At 36.5% G+C, this 16,112-nt stretch overlaps 2 protein-coding genes across 2 annotated transcripts in view; both read right to left on the bottom strand.

Annotated features, from left to right (window-relative positions):
• The window catches only part of cerkl (ceramide kinase-like), a 36,843-nt gene extending 30,116 nt beyond the window's left edge, over positions 1-6,727 (bottom strand). Inside the window, exons 1-2 of the mRNA XM_042001665.1 lie at positions 6,423-6,727; positions 5,158-5,267 (exon numbers count right to left, since the gene is read on the bottom strand). Coding sequence (XP_041857599.1) covers positions 5,158-5,267; positions 6,423-6,580 — 268 coding nt within the window. The 5' untranslated portion in view covers positions 6,581-6,727. The remainder of the gene's footprint in view (positions 1-5,157; positions 5,268-6,422) is intronic.
• Positions 6,728-9,728: 3,001 nt separating this feature from the next.
• Positions 9,729-15,203, bottom strand: neurod1 (neuronal differentiation 1). The gene is made up of 4 exons (XM_042001321.1): positions 15,096-15,203; positions 13,409-13,682; positions 12,143-12,372; positions 9,729-10,802 (listed from the first exon to the last, which is right to left on the bottom strand). Exons 2-4 carry the CDS (start codon positions 13,669-13,671, stop codon positions 10,243-10,245), a joined length of 1,053 nt encoding a protein of 350 aa, XP_041857255.1. The 5' UTR covers positions 13,672-13,682; positions 15,096-15,203; the 3' UTR covers positions 9,729-10,242.
• Between the last annotated feature and the right edge of the window lie 909 nt (positions 15,204-16,112).

Here is a 16,112-nt window from a genome sequence, read left to right as displayed (position 1 = left end):
CACTGTGCCAACACACACACAGACATACATACACACTCAGCGGCAGTTCAGTCTCATGGTGACCAAACCATGTGGTCACTGTAGGGAGTTATAGATCATAGTTCACACACACACACACACATACACGCACACACACACACACACACACACATAAGACTTTTGCTTGTGTCACTCGAGAGAACGATTCATTCATTTCCTACAGACTAAGCCCTAAATCAAGCCTCCAGCACATGATTTAATAATTAATGTGACGGTTTCTTGTGTTTTGTCCCTAGAATGAGGTGGATTCTTAGTTGTATCTGTTCATTTATGACTCCACAGTATTATTTATAAAAGTACAAACATTAATACTCAACACAGAATTTTCAGTCCTGTTCAATGACTCTGCATTAGACTTGGCTCCGGCACCTCAGATGCAGCACCTCAGAGTTCAATAGACTTGGCTACTTAATGGCTCGGGCTCCGATTGGCATTAATATGAACACAGTATCTGGTTCCACATGCTAATTTCAGTCCAATTGCTGTGCTGCAAGGGTGGCATAGCTTCCTTTTTTCATACTGAAATATCCTTTACCAACAGTGTTATTTCACACTGAGGCTCTGAAACTGGCAGCAAAGACAATAAAATTAGTCAAAGTTGGTCAGTTTTACCTGTCCTTATAACCAGAGATTATTGTCCAACACAGTGTACAGGATAAAATGTAATGCCATCTTCTCATGTTGTTGCTTACTGGTCAATTCCCTGGAGAGTGGTAGTTGTTACAGGATGTAACTCGCAGCTTTCAGAGCACTGCGGGATAAACACACTGCTACTTTGGGGAAGGCTTTAGTCAGGTTGCTATCTGGTGGTTGTACTTGCTTTAAAAAGTTGTTTCAATGTGGTACTTCTTGCTGTCAAAGCTGTTTATTACAACATCTGAGCAGATAGAGATTCAGTGTTGTTGAACTTGTGTACTGTGTCACAATACACTGCAATGAAGGAAAATCTGGGGGAAAAAAGCTATTAAGAATATTTAAATATTATCTTCCTGAGGTGCCATTTCTTAAATATATAAATAATAATAATAATAATAATAAAAATAATAATAATAATAATAATAATAATAATAATAATTAAATATGTGTATTTATCGACAATTACTTTATATATAAAATAAAGGTTAATGGATCATACAAAACTGTTTTGTAACAGATTTTTAATTCAGAATCGGAAAACACAGCCTCAGCACAGTTACAGTTTTAGTAAATGTCACTTGTTTCCAGTGTAATAATATTCACCTGCATTATAAACCTGCCCACTCTCAAATTGTGGCCTTTAAGGGGAGAATCCAGTGTGGACAGAAATAGGAAAGGAATGGCAGCAAAAGGTTATGTTTATCTACAAAAATGTAAACTATTCATAAAAATATGAACTTTGCATAGCTGACAGTATCAGTAGTGTAGATGTGGATGTATGTCAGTGCAGTAAAGTATGAATAAACCAAACTGTCCACCAGTGGGGTGGCTGCTAGCAGGGGGATGAGAGCGAGCTGAGCCTTTTATAACCTGGATGCTCAAGTTCTCCAACCAAAACTAAATACCCACTCAGGTACACCAACATATACACAGAAGACACAAGCCAGTACCCAAACACCAGCAGGCAAAGCCAGGGCGTCAGAAGTTGACAACAATGGATCAGGCTCAAAAATGAATCATAAAACGGCAAACAAAATTTTAAATAGTATCCTATCAATCAAAATGTTTTGGTCATAAGCGGCATACAAGAAAAAGATCTTAGATAGATTAAGATGATGTAAATGGAGGGGACCTTACCAAGTTAGCAGGTGTGGTTTAAAATGTTATTTTACATCTTGTAGAACATCATCAGTGTACTTAGACATGACTAAATCTTCTGTAAATGCTTTTTTTTAAAAAAAAAGAAAACCTGCAAAAGAAAATAAAAATTTTGTAAATTTCCAACCATTACAGAAGGCTCTCCAGATAAACAGTGATTGTAAACTTTAAAACTGAATATTAACTCTTCTTCCTCATATAAACACAATATAAAATAAGTAAATAAAATACATTTTCTGTGCGTTCTACGGATTTCTATGTGTTAGCTTTGTTTGTCATTTTGCTGATCAGTCTTCATTTACAACAAAGTATTTTTAACTTCTGAAACACAAGTCCTCCCACACCAAACTGTACTGAAATCACTCTGCTTCTTTCAGTTTTTTAAGTTAAAAAAGCAAATTATTTTTCTTGTCTGCTGACAGTTTTGGCCGAGCATCATGTGAAATTCTTTCATTCTGCTCCACTGATTAAAAAAACACAGTCTGTGTGTCCAAAAACTCAGGTTTCACTTTTCTGACAGAGAGAAAGAGGATAAATTCATGGATAGAAATAAACAACAACAGTTGATCCATTTATATAGAAATATTTTATCATCAACACACACTCACACAGCATGCTGACAGGCTGGCTATGTGTATGTGTGTGTTAATCTCCTCACACTGAGAGACTCTAATAACCCCCCACGGGCTGAACCAACTGCTCTCTACTACTGCCAACACACACACACACAGACACACACACACACACAGTTCGAGCTTAATGACATTAACTTGGATGAAATACAACAAAACAGATTGGCTTCAGCCACACACACACACACACACACACACACACACACACACATACACACAGTGAATTTACACCTTCATCCTGCTTCACTACCCACTTCTGTTCTGTCTGAATGGATTTCAAACAAAAATCTACCAAACAACAGGACATTACCAAATAATACCGCAATGATACCAAGATATTACCACAACATGAGCAAACCAGCATCTGTTGGCATGTTAAGGATCCATTAACAAGCTCATTTTCAGCTTCTTCAGCTCTTCAGCTGCACATTTCCTCATACAAAAAGAACTCAAACAGTATCTATTTACATTTGTTGTAAGAAGATGGGGATGTAGCAATCCACAGTGTGAGAGATGGTGAAGGAAAAACTGATATTCTACAATCAGGAGGATTATGTTGACCAAGTATTCCTAACAACAAGTCCTAACAGCTTAAAAATATGTCTGTAAACTTTGCAAGATGAAGGCCGTGTATTTTTCCTAGACACAGCATTAGTGTACTGTAGCATGGTACATAAGTTGGGCAAGCTGATGGCAGAGAAGTTTGGATGCATTTCAGTTAGGTGGAAATGTTTTCAGCAATCCTCAGCTTGACTCTCAATGACACAGACTTACATGCTTCTCCACATATTTCGTGTCAATCTTCTCAGGATCTGTCCTATAAAACAAAATCACCCCTCCCTGTCAAACACAGCTGGCAACAGCACATGAACTAGACAGCAAAACCAAGCAGTGCACGTGTGACACAGGTAAACGCTGATCTGGTTAAAATATTTAAATCTAAAACATGCAGTCTAAAAGTGAGATGATTGCATATGTGAGACAAAGACAGCACTAGTTTACAATCTTATAATCATGAGGGGTTAATGTGGTTAACCCTACAAAGGACAGGGTGATGCTGTTTCATGGAATGAAATTTTAAGAGTCGTGCCATTAAAAAATCAGGAACTGGAACATCCATGGAAATTTGAAATTGCAATTTTCAAGGCTGAGTCTAATTTCTGACTTTTGTAAAGTTTGGACCTGCTGATCTTTTATTATTATTATTTTTATATTTTTTTTTTATAAAAATTCAACAGTAAGCAACAAGATTGACTATACGGGGCTATTACATTCTCTCCAAAACTGCAGGAGGTTTCAGGCCTTTCTCTCTGTCACTGCCAATCTAAAACAAAGTGCTCCATGTTATTGGACAAAGGGATTTGTACAATTAAAATTCAACTGAAAAGAAATCGAGAAAGTATACCCCTGTTAATTCTTTTTCACACACAAGATTATTGGTCCTTAGCTTTTTTTCTATGTTCTTAAAGATCTCAAAATAAAAAAGTAATTTTTTATAGACTTTGTTTTCTACAAATTTTCAACCTAAAATAATGTACCTCGATGTTTAAGATTATATTTACAAAGAAACTCAGAGTAAGACAAAAATTCAAATTAATGTTAGAACTTTGAGATTGTTAAGGGTGTACTCTGCAAACAAACACAGAAGTGTTACCTTTGTCAGCACATATAGTGCATACACCACTTTTCATGTGTAACATGGGGAAAATCAGCCATCAACAACTCTAGCTAAACATTTTCGCTTTTGATTCAAAGTAAATAAAAAAAATAAATGAATCAGATTGTCAAGAGGAGCCTTACCCATAGGCCTCCCCTTGGCAGAGCAAATTTATTCAGGACGATACAGCAACCAGATTATCATTTTGCTTGCTATGATGCTGGACAGGACAGGTTAAAAAAAATCTGCAGAACACCATCTACACTCAGAAAGTTGAGAAAAGACCACCTGAACGTTCTACGTGGAACACTGGAGTAATCAATCATGAGCAATTGAGTTTCTTTTTTTGTTTTGTTTTTGTTTTTGTTTTGTTTTTTGAGGTTGGACATGAGGTACGCAAAGAGATGAGGGCTCTCTCAGTGACTCTGCCCATGGTGGAGGGCTAGGCTGGCTCAGGAACAGCGTGAGTGCAGGAATTGCTAATTATCATTTAAGACTATCCAGTGTTCCAGTTGAAACAACTTCAGTTTTCATCATACAAGCAGCCTGCATTGACTCCCAGCTATCACAGACATTTAGCTCCAACAAAGACCAGTCTGCCCTGCTTTACTTTGGTAAATGAGACCTGGTGTTGATGACATCATGAAAGCTTGCAAGTCTCACTCAGTGAGTTAGTTTTTATACCTCAACACTATTTCACTGCTGTTTGGTATTCATACTATGAACATAAGGTTCATGAAACAACATGATAAGACCATATTAGGCAGGTTGTGTCAGAAGTGGGTTTATTAACACTTGCGAAGTCTAGACAGCTGTCCGCTACCGCAGTCGTAGACTTAGCAGAGTTTTTCATTAGAAGGAATCCAATTTGTGTCATATAGTAGATGTGTGTGCGTGGGTGTGTGCATGTGTCCAGATGTCAAGAAGAAGTTTCAGGTTGTCTAAACCGGACAGAACTTCTCTATTACATCCCTAGCTGCCCTACGCCAGCAGGATTACTGAGCACCATGACAACCTGTCCCCATGACAACTGACCTGTGGGGGTCTCCGGGAGAATGGGGGTCCAGGTCAATCTAGTTCTCGTGAGCAGGACGTCATGACTCTTCTTTCCCACTTTGAAGATCCCACGCAGCAACACAGTCTCACTGATACACATAAAGAAAATATCAACACAGTTTAGACATTTATCAATAATAAAACTGATGTACCAAACACCTGGCTGCAAAGTAGATGAAAGTGAAAATTTATTCATCTGGAATTTATATGTTCAGTCAATGAACAGCTTGATCAGTAATTTGGGGGAATAATATATTTTTTAAAATATGCATCTTATACTTTAGCATTAAGATGTACAAAAAAATTTGTTTTATTTTTACATGTGACAAAGAAGACCATTAAATTTAGAGATTTTGACACCAGAAACTATTTTGTTGTTGTTGTTGTTTTTAGGTTAAATGCTAAAAATAGATTATCATATAAAATTTTTCATTCAGCAAATAGACTTATAGAGAAATTTTTGCAAGCATAAGAGTTTCTGCTCAGTCAAACTGTCTGAATCTTCTCATAAGTGAAGAAACTAATTTGTAGTACAATACAGGAAAGTTTTTCTAAGAGAGTACAGGCTGTGTTGAAGAATAAATGTGGTCATACTAAATATTGACTTTTCAAGCTCATTAGAATTGTACAAACTCTGTTTTTGCCTTTTAGGTTGTTTTTCCATTGATTTTTGCATCCGATGATGAGGCTCTCTTATTGTTTTCACATTAAACATCTGCACCTTTGAGAATGATGTCAACATCACAGCAGCAGCAATTTTGGCTTTTCTTGTGTGCAGCAGGAAGAATCAGTGATGCACGGTGACAAAGACATTGGTGTCTTATTTATCATGTTGTCCTCTTCCTTTCTTTAGTTGATATTCTGTCTTCTTTCAGTCACATATTTTCACTGTAATGTTTCGAAACTTCAATATATCCAACAGCATGTGTGGTAGAACAGGTTTTTGTGGTTTCAATGTTTTCTGTAGAAACTGCACTACAACTCGGGCTAAAACATGATGAAAACAAAATATGCATTTTAAAATAAACTTGTGGCACATGTGGTATCCAGTGATAAGAATGAAATGCATTTTGGGTTCATTGATTGTGGTATAGCCACATGTAATACATTTCTAAATAGTACATTTTTATATTTGTTCAGGGGATTTGTGTTGGACATTGTAAACTCGGGTATTTCCGTCTTTATAATCAGTTTGTTTGAACTATTTTATGTTATTCTGTGGATGAACCCGAAGAACTACTCACCTCTGCTCTTCCTCCACCTGCTCCACTTGTTCCGACTTCTCCTCCTCCTCTTCCTCCTTCTCCTCCAGTCTCTTCTCTTTTTTCTTCTTTTTTTTCTTCTTCTTCTTCTTGCTGCTGTCTCTCTGCTCTCCCTTCAGCTCTTCTTCAGGCTCCGACATGTTCGATGAATAAACAAACAAACAAAGCAAACTCGGTGATTATGTGTTTGTTCCTCTCTGATAAACATGCAGTAAGCTGATCACGGTGTATTTCCGGGGTCTCGTCACTATGGCGACGGGTAGCGGCTTTAACGGGCTAACAGCTTGGACACGAGCAGATCCGCCATGCGCGCTCCTTTCAAGCAGGACCACGCGCACCGTGAGTGAACTAGTCGGTTTATTGCTGTGTCATTCTCAGTTGTTTGGTTAATATGGTAAGTTTATTTGAGGAAGCAAATACATTAATTTGCTTCCCCAAGATTTGTGTTTTGCTTTCGTAAAAAGAAGGGAGTAAACTAAAAAGTTTGCTAATAAATTTGTCATTTGTATCCATTGTCAATACAATAAAACATTATCCTACCTTTTAACGTGATTCAGGTATTCATTTTAAATATTTTTGCTTCTACAAGTTTAAACATTAAAATATTAGGACATGTGTTTTTATCAATTAAAACATCTGCCAAGTTAAAGTCAACAAAAAGCTATTTAATATCAGTTTGAGATACTATAAAATACTACTACAATGTGAATAGTTAAAGCATCTTCATAACTATCAGCATTTTAACCATCTGCACTAACAGTTGTTCTTTTAAAAAATGCATTAATACTTTTTGAAATGTAGACATCATTTATAGAAATGTAGATTCTCTAAATTTCCTCTGGAATTTGAAGCACTGAAACAAATGTATTTCTTCCCACATTTGCAGAAGATGTCTGGACCTAAACTCTGCATGAGTTCACATTTCACATTGTCCACAGTTTATTACTGCGCTTTCTTGAATTTGTTTAACATAATGTACATTTCTTGAGTGATTCTTAGAGAACCTGAGCGATTATGGTGCAAGTGTTGTGTAGATAGTGGAACATCTACTGCAAGGTGGTGCAGAAAACATGGCTATATGGGACTGTCACATGATGGTCGCCTGATTATGCCATCACTGTCTCTATGTTTCAGTGAATTGAAATGACATGAAAAAATACGTTATTAATCCCAGAGGGAAATTTGATTGATACTGTAATCCAAGAAATGGAGGAAATGTGGAGGAAAAGATATCTGCTGTACATGTTGCAAAAGGTTTATTTGAACTGAAATCATATTTTTTGATCAACATGACCAAATAGTGTCTAAACCAAATCAAACAGTAAATGTAAAAGTATAGCGTTGTTATCAGTAAAAGTTGCTGTTATGTATCACCACTTTGTGTTCAGAATAAATTAAGTTCAAAGGCAATCTTCACCAAGCATCATGACAATGCTTTAATAAAAAAGCCAGTGGTTGGCTGGCAAATCAGAATTCACTGCAGACTCCCCAAATGTTCATCAAGAAAATATGAAAGAACAAAGAACAATGATGGAGAAAAACCTTTTAAACTGTGATTATAACATGAATTTATGTTATCATAGAGACGATGAGCCCATGGGAGTTTATCCTGTCTTCAGCTACATCCACCAAAGACAAGCCCTTTTTATATCCTCCTTCGTGCTTTACTTTCTGAGTCAAAACCACTTCAGTCAATTTTCTGTACTAGGACTATGAAGCATCGCTCTTATTGCTATGACTACCTAGTCTAATATATCTATCATGATAGTTATGTACCCTTTGATTAGATTTAAGAGACACCTGCCAGCCAATCAGAGGGGAGGGCAGCTATGGTATAAATACCATGTTATGAGCTACACACAGCGTGTGCGTTGCTGACAGATGGCTGAGTTTAAGCTGCATTAATCAGTGTTATGATCAGCCGACAGACTGAAACACAAAACCGCATTCACAAAAGCAGCTGATGATACTTTTATTAGTACTGCTTTTATTTTTGCTTCTACTGCAATAGCTTTGTTCTAAGTATGATGACATGATCAAGACCCTCCACTACTGACAAAAAGCAGTTAATATTTTCTTGACAGTTGTCTATTATTTATATGTGAGAAGCAAGACACCCTGATACTAATTCTAGGATTAAAATTGCATCAATAAAACAGCCACCATGTATGATGATGCAATTCCAAATCTGTCTTGCTTGTAGTTTCAACTCCTTTCTTTATGACTACTTTACAATGACCTTTCTAATGAAGGAAAAAATTATTATTGTCGAATAATTATTGCCAAAAGGAAACTTTTAACTTCACTGTGTTTGACAGGGATGAATCTTTATGCTGCAGTCTTTCTCTCATTATTATTCCACTTTAACAGGGAGGCTAAATGGTGGGATATGGCCACCATATTGTCCCAGTTGACTTGCACACACACTCACGCACACACACTCAGCAGGACAGCATTGTGTATGGAGGGGGCTCTCATGCATAAACGAGATCATTTTCATAAATTAAAATCTCGCCTGCAGAACGAACATCTGTGCCCTTCACACACACACACACACACACATACAGTAATCCTGAATTTGTCCTTCAGACAGTGTGATAATGTTGTTAACGGGGTTTTATTTGTAAGGAGATATGTATCACTGGCAAAACCTGAACATCCCTGTCACATGGAAACCTTGTGAATACCTAACTCATCAAAGCTTGTTTTCGCTCATGGTGTGAATTCTGACATGGATGCCTGCACATATGCGCCTTGTTTTAAAGTTTAATACCTCCAAAGTTACAAATGGTCTTATTGCCATTTATTCATCCCCATAACAGCCCTTTTTTTGGAATATCAAATCAGATACTCAGGCTCCAAAGCAGTAAATCATATTTTTGCTAGATTTCTTATTTTCATGTCTAAAGTCCAAATATTTTTTAACATTTTAATGAGAAAAACAAGATATTCTGTCAGTGGATGAAGTCATCAGCCTTGAAATATAATCACATTTGTTAAATATTAATTACAAATAAGCACTCATCATCACATAATTGGTTATGTCTATTTTGTTGCTCAAACTGATGTTTATTTTGTTTATAGTTGTAATGTCTTTAAACATTTTACTACATTGTTTAATCTGTAAATTTAAATCTCCATAGATGTGTTTTATGATTATTCCTTTTTAAATCATGCCCAGTGTTTTTAAAAGAGACTACAGTGGCCTAGAAGCAGTAAAATGGTCAAAACAGAGGTGTTTTGGTCTGTGGCTGTGGTGTTGCAGATGAAAAGAGTCTTGCAGGGGAATCACGTGAATTTCCTTTTAATAAAAGGCCTTTATAAACATCTATCTTATAAAATATGAACAAGTCACATGAAATGTTAACGCTACAGGAACGTTATAAAAAGCGAAAAGTAAAAACCACAGAACAACATGAACACTTCAGCCCAACGCCGGCCCAACGCCGGCCCAGTGCCACCTCACACGCTGACCCAAAAATAGAGAAATCTTTACTCTTTCAACATTTGGAATTATCTGCTGAGCTTTGCTCAAGTTTTAACAAAATTGCATAGTTTTCTCCAGATTATTGCTCATTGATTATTGATTATTTTAAATGATAATATGGTTAATAGCAAGACATTCAAAGAGCATTTCAGTGTCACATTAGGAGTCACAGAGCCTGACGCAGACAGAAAGAAGAAAAGCATGGACAGACTGAAAAACGGCTATGAAATGGTAAAGATACACATGACTGTCCATCTCCCTTTATAACGGTCTCTCTGTCTTCATCAGTCTGTCAGTCCTTCATCTTCCTCTTTCTCAGGAGTCGTGGAAGATGGCATTCAGCTGGGCGTTCATCAGCCGCTCATGGTGAGAGTGTCCATCAAATCCCATCAGCTGTTCCACCTGCAGCTCGCCGCACCGTGGATTGGGCCCCCCGCTGCCGTAGATGGCGTGTCCTCCAGGTCCTCCACCCCCATAGTGCACGCTGAAGGAGAAGCTCTTGTCGTAGTCTGAGGCTGTGACACCCTCATGCTTAAAGGATGAGGAGAAGTTCCCGTTGATGCTGAGTGGTGGGCTGAGGGGTGGGTCAAATGCTGGACCGTCTGACACCAGGACGCCATCAAAGAAGGGCTCCAGGGGACCATAGGGCTGACCTTTGACCTGGTGGAAAATGTGGGAGGGGTCCATAGTGCCATAAGGGGGGCTGGGCAAGCCAGCCGTCAGCCCAGGGTTCTGGTAGGAGAAATGTCCGGGATAGGCGGCAGCACCAGTGGGGGGAAGATGAGTCGGGAGGTCGGGTGTCTGCTCTGGAAGGAAAGTCCGAGGGTTCAGCTGAAGGCAGCCTGCCACCAGGTTAGTGGTTGGCTGAGACAGACCTGAGAGCAGAGAGGAAATGATCAATCACTACTGATCAGGACGTATATCATCATTACTTCATAAATATCAATCCGTTATTACCTGTTTATGATTGTTAATAAATATGAATATTAGTTAATCAGTACCTCACTACGTTAGAAGGTGCCATTAAATACCAAATCATACTTCAAAGATTACTTCACATTAAAGTTTTAGTACAATAATCCATCCGTTAATGTTTTCCATGAATGGATGGACTTATATAAACAGTGATTTTTAATACCTGTTAATGGTTGTTAATAGGTAGAAATACCATTAACACTTAATAATGACAATACAGATGAATATTGCTTCACCAGTTAATATCTTTTCTTAATAGATGCTTTTATATTCCAGTACTTCTTAAGAAATATTAATGCTATACACATGAACATTTCTTATTATAACATATTTATTACGTCAGTTTATGATAAGATTATATCTGTTCACTGATTAGTACTTTTAAAATTTTTGTCATTTTTTTGTAATTTTTAACTTTTAATAAATACCAGCTATGTAATATATTCTTAAATTAACACTCTTTGTGCTTGTCTTAGTGATGATATTAAAACTCTGTTAGAAATTTCATTTTTGTATATTTGATAATTGCAAGTTGAATGTAAATATATAATTATAAAATAATAGTTGTGATATAACTTCTGATTAACATGTATCAGTTATAATACCTTGTTGATTAATGTATGTAAAGTGGTCAGTGTTATTAATTATCTTTAAGAAAATGTCAATACATTGGAGTCTAGAAGTTTTCCCACAAACTGAACCAATGTGAGGTAAACATTTCAGAAGTTTAAGCTCTTTTTACACTTACATCTAAAGTTTTACATCACATTTCATTGTGGTAATGTGCTTGTTAAAATAGACGTGTGACTTAGAAGGTTTAGACTTTGGAAAATGTGAATTTGTTTTTTGCATTTCACACTGAAGAAAATAAAATTGTATTTTTAAATTTTTTTAACAAAAATGAACCCTCAGCCAAGTGAATTATTCTCATACACTGAATAATCTCAAGAGGTTGAATCCTTCAGGAAAGCTGACACCTTTGGTTTTTTTACTCAGATATTTTCATAATTCCTGGATGCATTGTTTTTCAGTTTGGCAGTTTGGTGGTGGCCTCAGTATGAATATAGCAGAACAATAAGATGCTAAGCATTTTAGCATTTGCACCACTATCTCCATGCTCATGGCATCACAGATCCACTTTTAATTCTATAGCAAAATAAATAAAAGTGTTGTTCTACAAAGACTCTCCTTCTTTTAGTCTCTTATCACCAAAGACCAAACTCATTAAAGTGGTTTTTACCTTTGCAGAGCGCATGGACGAAGCTCATGAGGTCGGGTGCCTTGCCAGAACGCAAGATCTCACTCAAAGCCCAGATGTAGTTCTTGGCAAGGCGCAGTGTCTCGATTTTGGACAGTTTCTGGGTTTTGGAGTAACATGGAACTACTTTTCGCAGACTCTCCAGAGCATCATTCAGCCCGTGCATGCGGTTCCTTTCCCTGGCATTAGCTTTCATCCGACGGATCTTAAACCTGCAAACAGAGACCGCTTTCATTTAGCCAAATGATCATTTTATTATCAGATTTATAACTTATTCCCAATAATAACCTATATTAAGGAATCACGTGAGTGAGTGAGTTAGTGTAGGTTAATTAACAATCAGAAACTGTAACAAGTAGTACGTTAGCTCTTTTGCTCCATGGTTGCTGTTGTTTTTTCTAAGTGCTTGTGCTCCAGTTTCTTAATCAGATGGAAGTAGTCTTGAGTCATTAAAGGTATTTTTAGTTAAACCTCTAACATGTGAGGGGAAATCAATCTTACAACATCTGAATGCAAATTTTGAATAAATTCAAGATTTAAAGAAAAAATCAAATTAGATCACTGGTGATAACTTGTTTTTTATTTATGCTTTCCTAAGTCTATTTACAGCTTCATCCTGAGGCTGAATAATACCTGAGAGACTAAATCCAAGGGGTTTTTAACTGATTAAGCTGCAAATGTAGGGACAAGGTAAAATTACCACATAATACTTTAATACATTTTCATGACATAACCATAAATTAAACAGCCTCATCTTTATTTTTCAAGGACTTTAAATGATGTTTGTGTCTGGGCCAAGTTTGCAGATTTCCACCTATTCTATGCATTATAGGAGGATTCTACACCCATTTTCACACTGTTTGGCACTTTGTGACACTGGCTGTTTGTAACAAAGATGAGGCTGAACATACTTACATTTATCATATTAACCATTTAAATAAAGTGACAGTTGCAGGAAGTTTTATCTGTATGAATATTTCTTCTCAGTGGTCCATGTCTCCGAATTACAACTTACTGGCTTCTTGCTTAACTTTTAAAAAGTAGAAATTCTGTATCACTTTAACGTGTTTGAAATTGTAAAAAGAGCAACATTTAGATCTTTAAAATGTTATTTTTCTCTATAACTACATAACATGGCTGTATACAAATATGCTGTCTCATTAGATTTATGATAATGTCAACTCATCCAACATGTTTTTATGGAGAACTGAGAACCTATCAAACTTGTTATCAGAGGTTAAACCCTACCGCTGCAGACGAGCCTTCGTCATCTTTTTCTTCTTCGGTCCTCGTCTCTTGGGCTTGTTCTCGCCCTCTTCCTCCTCCTCCTCTTCTTCTTCTTCTTCGTCATCTTCCTCATCGTCGTCCTCCAGATGGTGGAGACGGTCCTCGTCCTCTTCCCCTCCTCCTGCTCCTCCTCCCTCCTCCATCTCTCTGTCTGAGGGGCTGCAGAGCTCGTGCTGCTCCTCCGACTCCGCGGACGCGTGTTCCTCCCGCACGGACCTGGTCATGATGCTGATCTCTGATAAACAAGAAATGTGTTTGTTTGAAAACAACATTTTAGCCTGAAACTGCATCATCATTTCTCTTTTGATCTGAGTAATAACAGCATAAGAATAATAACAGCATAAGAATAATCTTATATTCTTTCTTTGTGCAGTTAATTTGGAATATTTCTAAGTAGCAATAAAATGTTTTTTTTTTATCCAATGTTTAGCTTTTATGATTTTTGAGATATTTTTTTAGTTCAAACAATTGGGAATCTGGTCAGTTTATTTAAGTAAACATAATAAATCAATGGAGAAACTTTTTTCTTTCAGAATAAAATAAAAATTATCCAAGGAAAAAAAAAAAGTCAGACCGTGTAACATTTAACGAAGCTTGTTTTACATTCTCATATACCGGGCCTGTTTGCTTTATTTTAATACATAAAAATAACGTTAAATTAAATTTGTGAAGATTCGAAACATGGACTATAATCGTTTTCTTTTTTTTTTTAAATCTGCTGATACAAGAGACGGTAAAACTAATCGAGTCAATAAGCTAGAAAGCTGCAACGAAATAAAAATCTGTTTAAAAGAAAAACTACTTTATCTGCTTTAGTTTTTCTAACCTATGACCCTTTGGTGCTTAATCAGGCATTTAAAATATCATGAACACGTCGTAAAACACAGTAAAAATAGTTTAATCCAAAAAAAGGATAAATACCATAATTTTTTTGTTTTATAAAATCAATTTTCCCAGAGAAGAAAATAATATCGTCTAACAAAATCATTAGACTATAACCTGGTAAGACGTTAAATCTCATAATGATCAAATAGAAAAAAGAAAATAAATAAAAAAATTTCAGCCACCAAATTAATTTTTTTTTCTGGATAAAGATTTCGAAGATAAATTAAGCTGTAGGAGACGCTGTATAATACCAATAACAAGAATCCGTTCTTTTTTTCCCCTTCTCCTTCTGAGGACTGGTCGCGGACAGTCGGACAGACAGACAGACAGGTGAAAACAGGTGACGGAACAATATTCATATTGATTACAATTAAGCTAAAAAAAACTGATCAAAGTTATGGGAAACGCGTGTTTAAAACATTTGTTATAATTAAAATCACAGAAAAACGGCCGTTTTGAGGAGAAAAAGTGGCGCAAGTGAACTAAAACAGTAAAAGAATAAGGAAATGACAAGAGGAAACGTATCAAACTGATTTTAGATATGGATGATCAGGATTGTTTTTTTTTCCAACTCTGTCTTTGATATGAACCAAGACGAAATGTCCCGTTACTGAGGAGTTCAATTAGTTTGGCGTTAATTAATGAATAATCAATTAATGTAAAAATCAACCTAAAAATCTATTTAAAAATTCAAAAAGTCAGAAGTCCGTGAAACCGATCAATATATTTACAAATATACATTATTATTCTGTAGAAAACCTACCTGTTGTAACAAGCCGGAATCTGTCAAATTGCAGGCATCCCGCGCGCTCTGTCTGTGTCTGTGCGTGGCTGTACGTAATCTGATGTGAGCCCTCTGAATGATGTGTGTGTGGGATGCTGCGAGTTTTATACACGGCATCCTAAACGCACACACACAACACACACGCACAACAAGGACTGGGGGATAATTAGCATATAGAGGCCACACCCTAGCGGCACGCGCCATATGGCACCTACGTCATTAAAACGGCCCCGGGGATCACGTGACAAATCTTCCATTTGTATTAGCCAGGGACTCTCTCTCTCTCTCTCTCTCTCTCTCTCTTTATCTATCTATCTATCTATCTATCTATCTATCTATCTATCTATCTATCTATCTATCTATCTATCTATCTGAAAACACCTGAAGGGTTTGTGTGTGTGTGTGTGTGTGTGTGCGTTTCATTTGATGACTTTAAGTTTAAATAAAACAGGTGAGTAAAAGTGCATCATTTCAGTCATTGTGTTGTAGTGTGAAATGATAAAAAAATAAATAAATGAATAAATAATAATAATAAAAAAAGATGCCCATGATGTCCTTACCAGTGATGAAGATCAGCATCAGCTACGTCATAGTGTTGACAATGACTGAAGGTGATGATGATGATGATTTTGAAACCACTGATAGGATTTTGGTGGCGATTTTGATAATGACTGATAATTATTATTATGTCCATGACATAATATTGATATTGATCCTGATAGTATGATGGTGATTATCATGACTTTGTGGTTGATTTTAAATAATAAAATTGTAATGAACTAAATCAAAATGTTGAAGCTGAGTTTATTTTAATTCAAACTTCAAAACAGTTCAGCTTAACTATTTATATACTTGTCATTGGTCCACATACATGGCAGCTGCCATTTTTGTGCCAACGTTTTTACTATGGTGTCACTGAATGGACAAACAACTCTATGTGAGAAGGATAAACATTCTGAGCTTTAAAAATGCTGTACTGGCTTTGTTTGGTAGATG

This window comes from Melanotaenia boesemani, chromosome 12, assembly GCF_017639745.1.
Source record: "Melanotaenia boesemani isolate fMelBoe1 chromosome 12, fMelBoe1.pri, whole genome shotgun sequence".
NCBI classification, from domain to species: Eukaryota; Metazoa; Chordata; class Actinopteri; order Atheriniformes; family Melanotaeniidae; genus Melanotaenia; species Melanotaenia boesemani.
Note: the sequence above shows the minus strand (reverse complement) of the source record. Positions and strands in the feature narration are given on the sequence as shown.

Bases quoted from the DNA above. Each gene is read 5' to 3' on its own strand.
- neurod1 (XM_042001321.1), bottom strand. From the start codon at position 13,671: ATGACCAGGTCCGTGCGGGAGGAACACGCGTCCGCGGAGTCGGAGGAG. The intron at 12,373-13,408 runs GTAGGGTTTAAC...CTCTGTTTGCAG, and splicing joins ACGAAGGCTCGTCTGCAGCG to GTTTAAGATCCGTCGGATGA. The intron at 10,803-12,142 runs GTAAAAACCACT...CTCTGCTCTCAG, and splicing joins CGTCCATGCGCTCTGCAAAG to GTCTGTCTCAGCCAACCACT.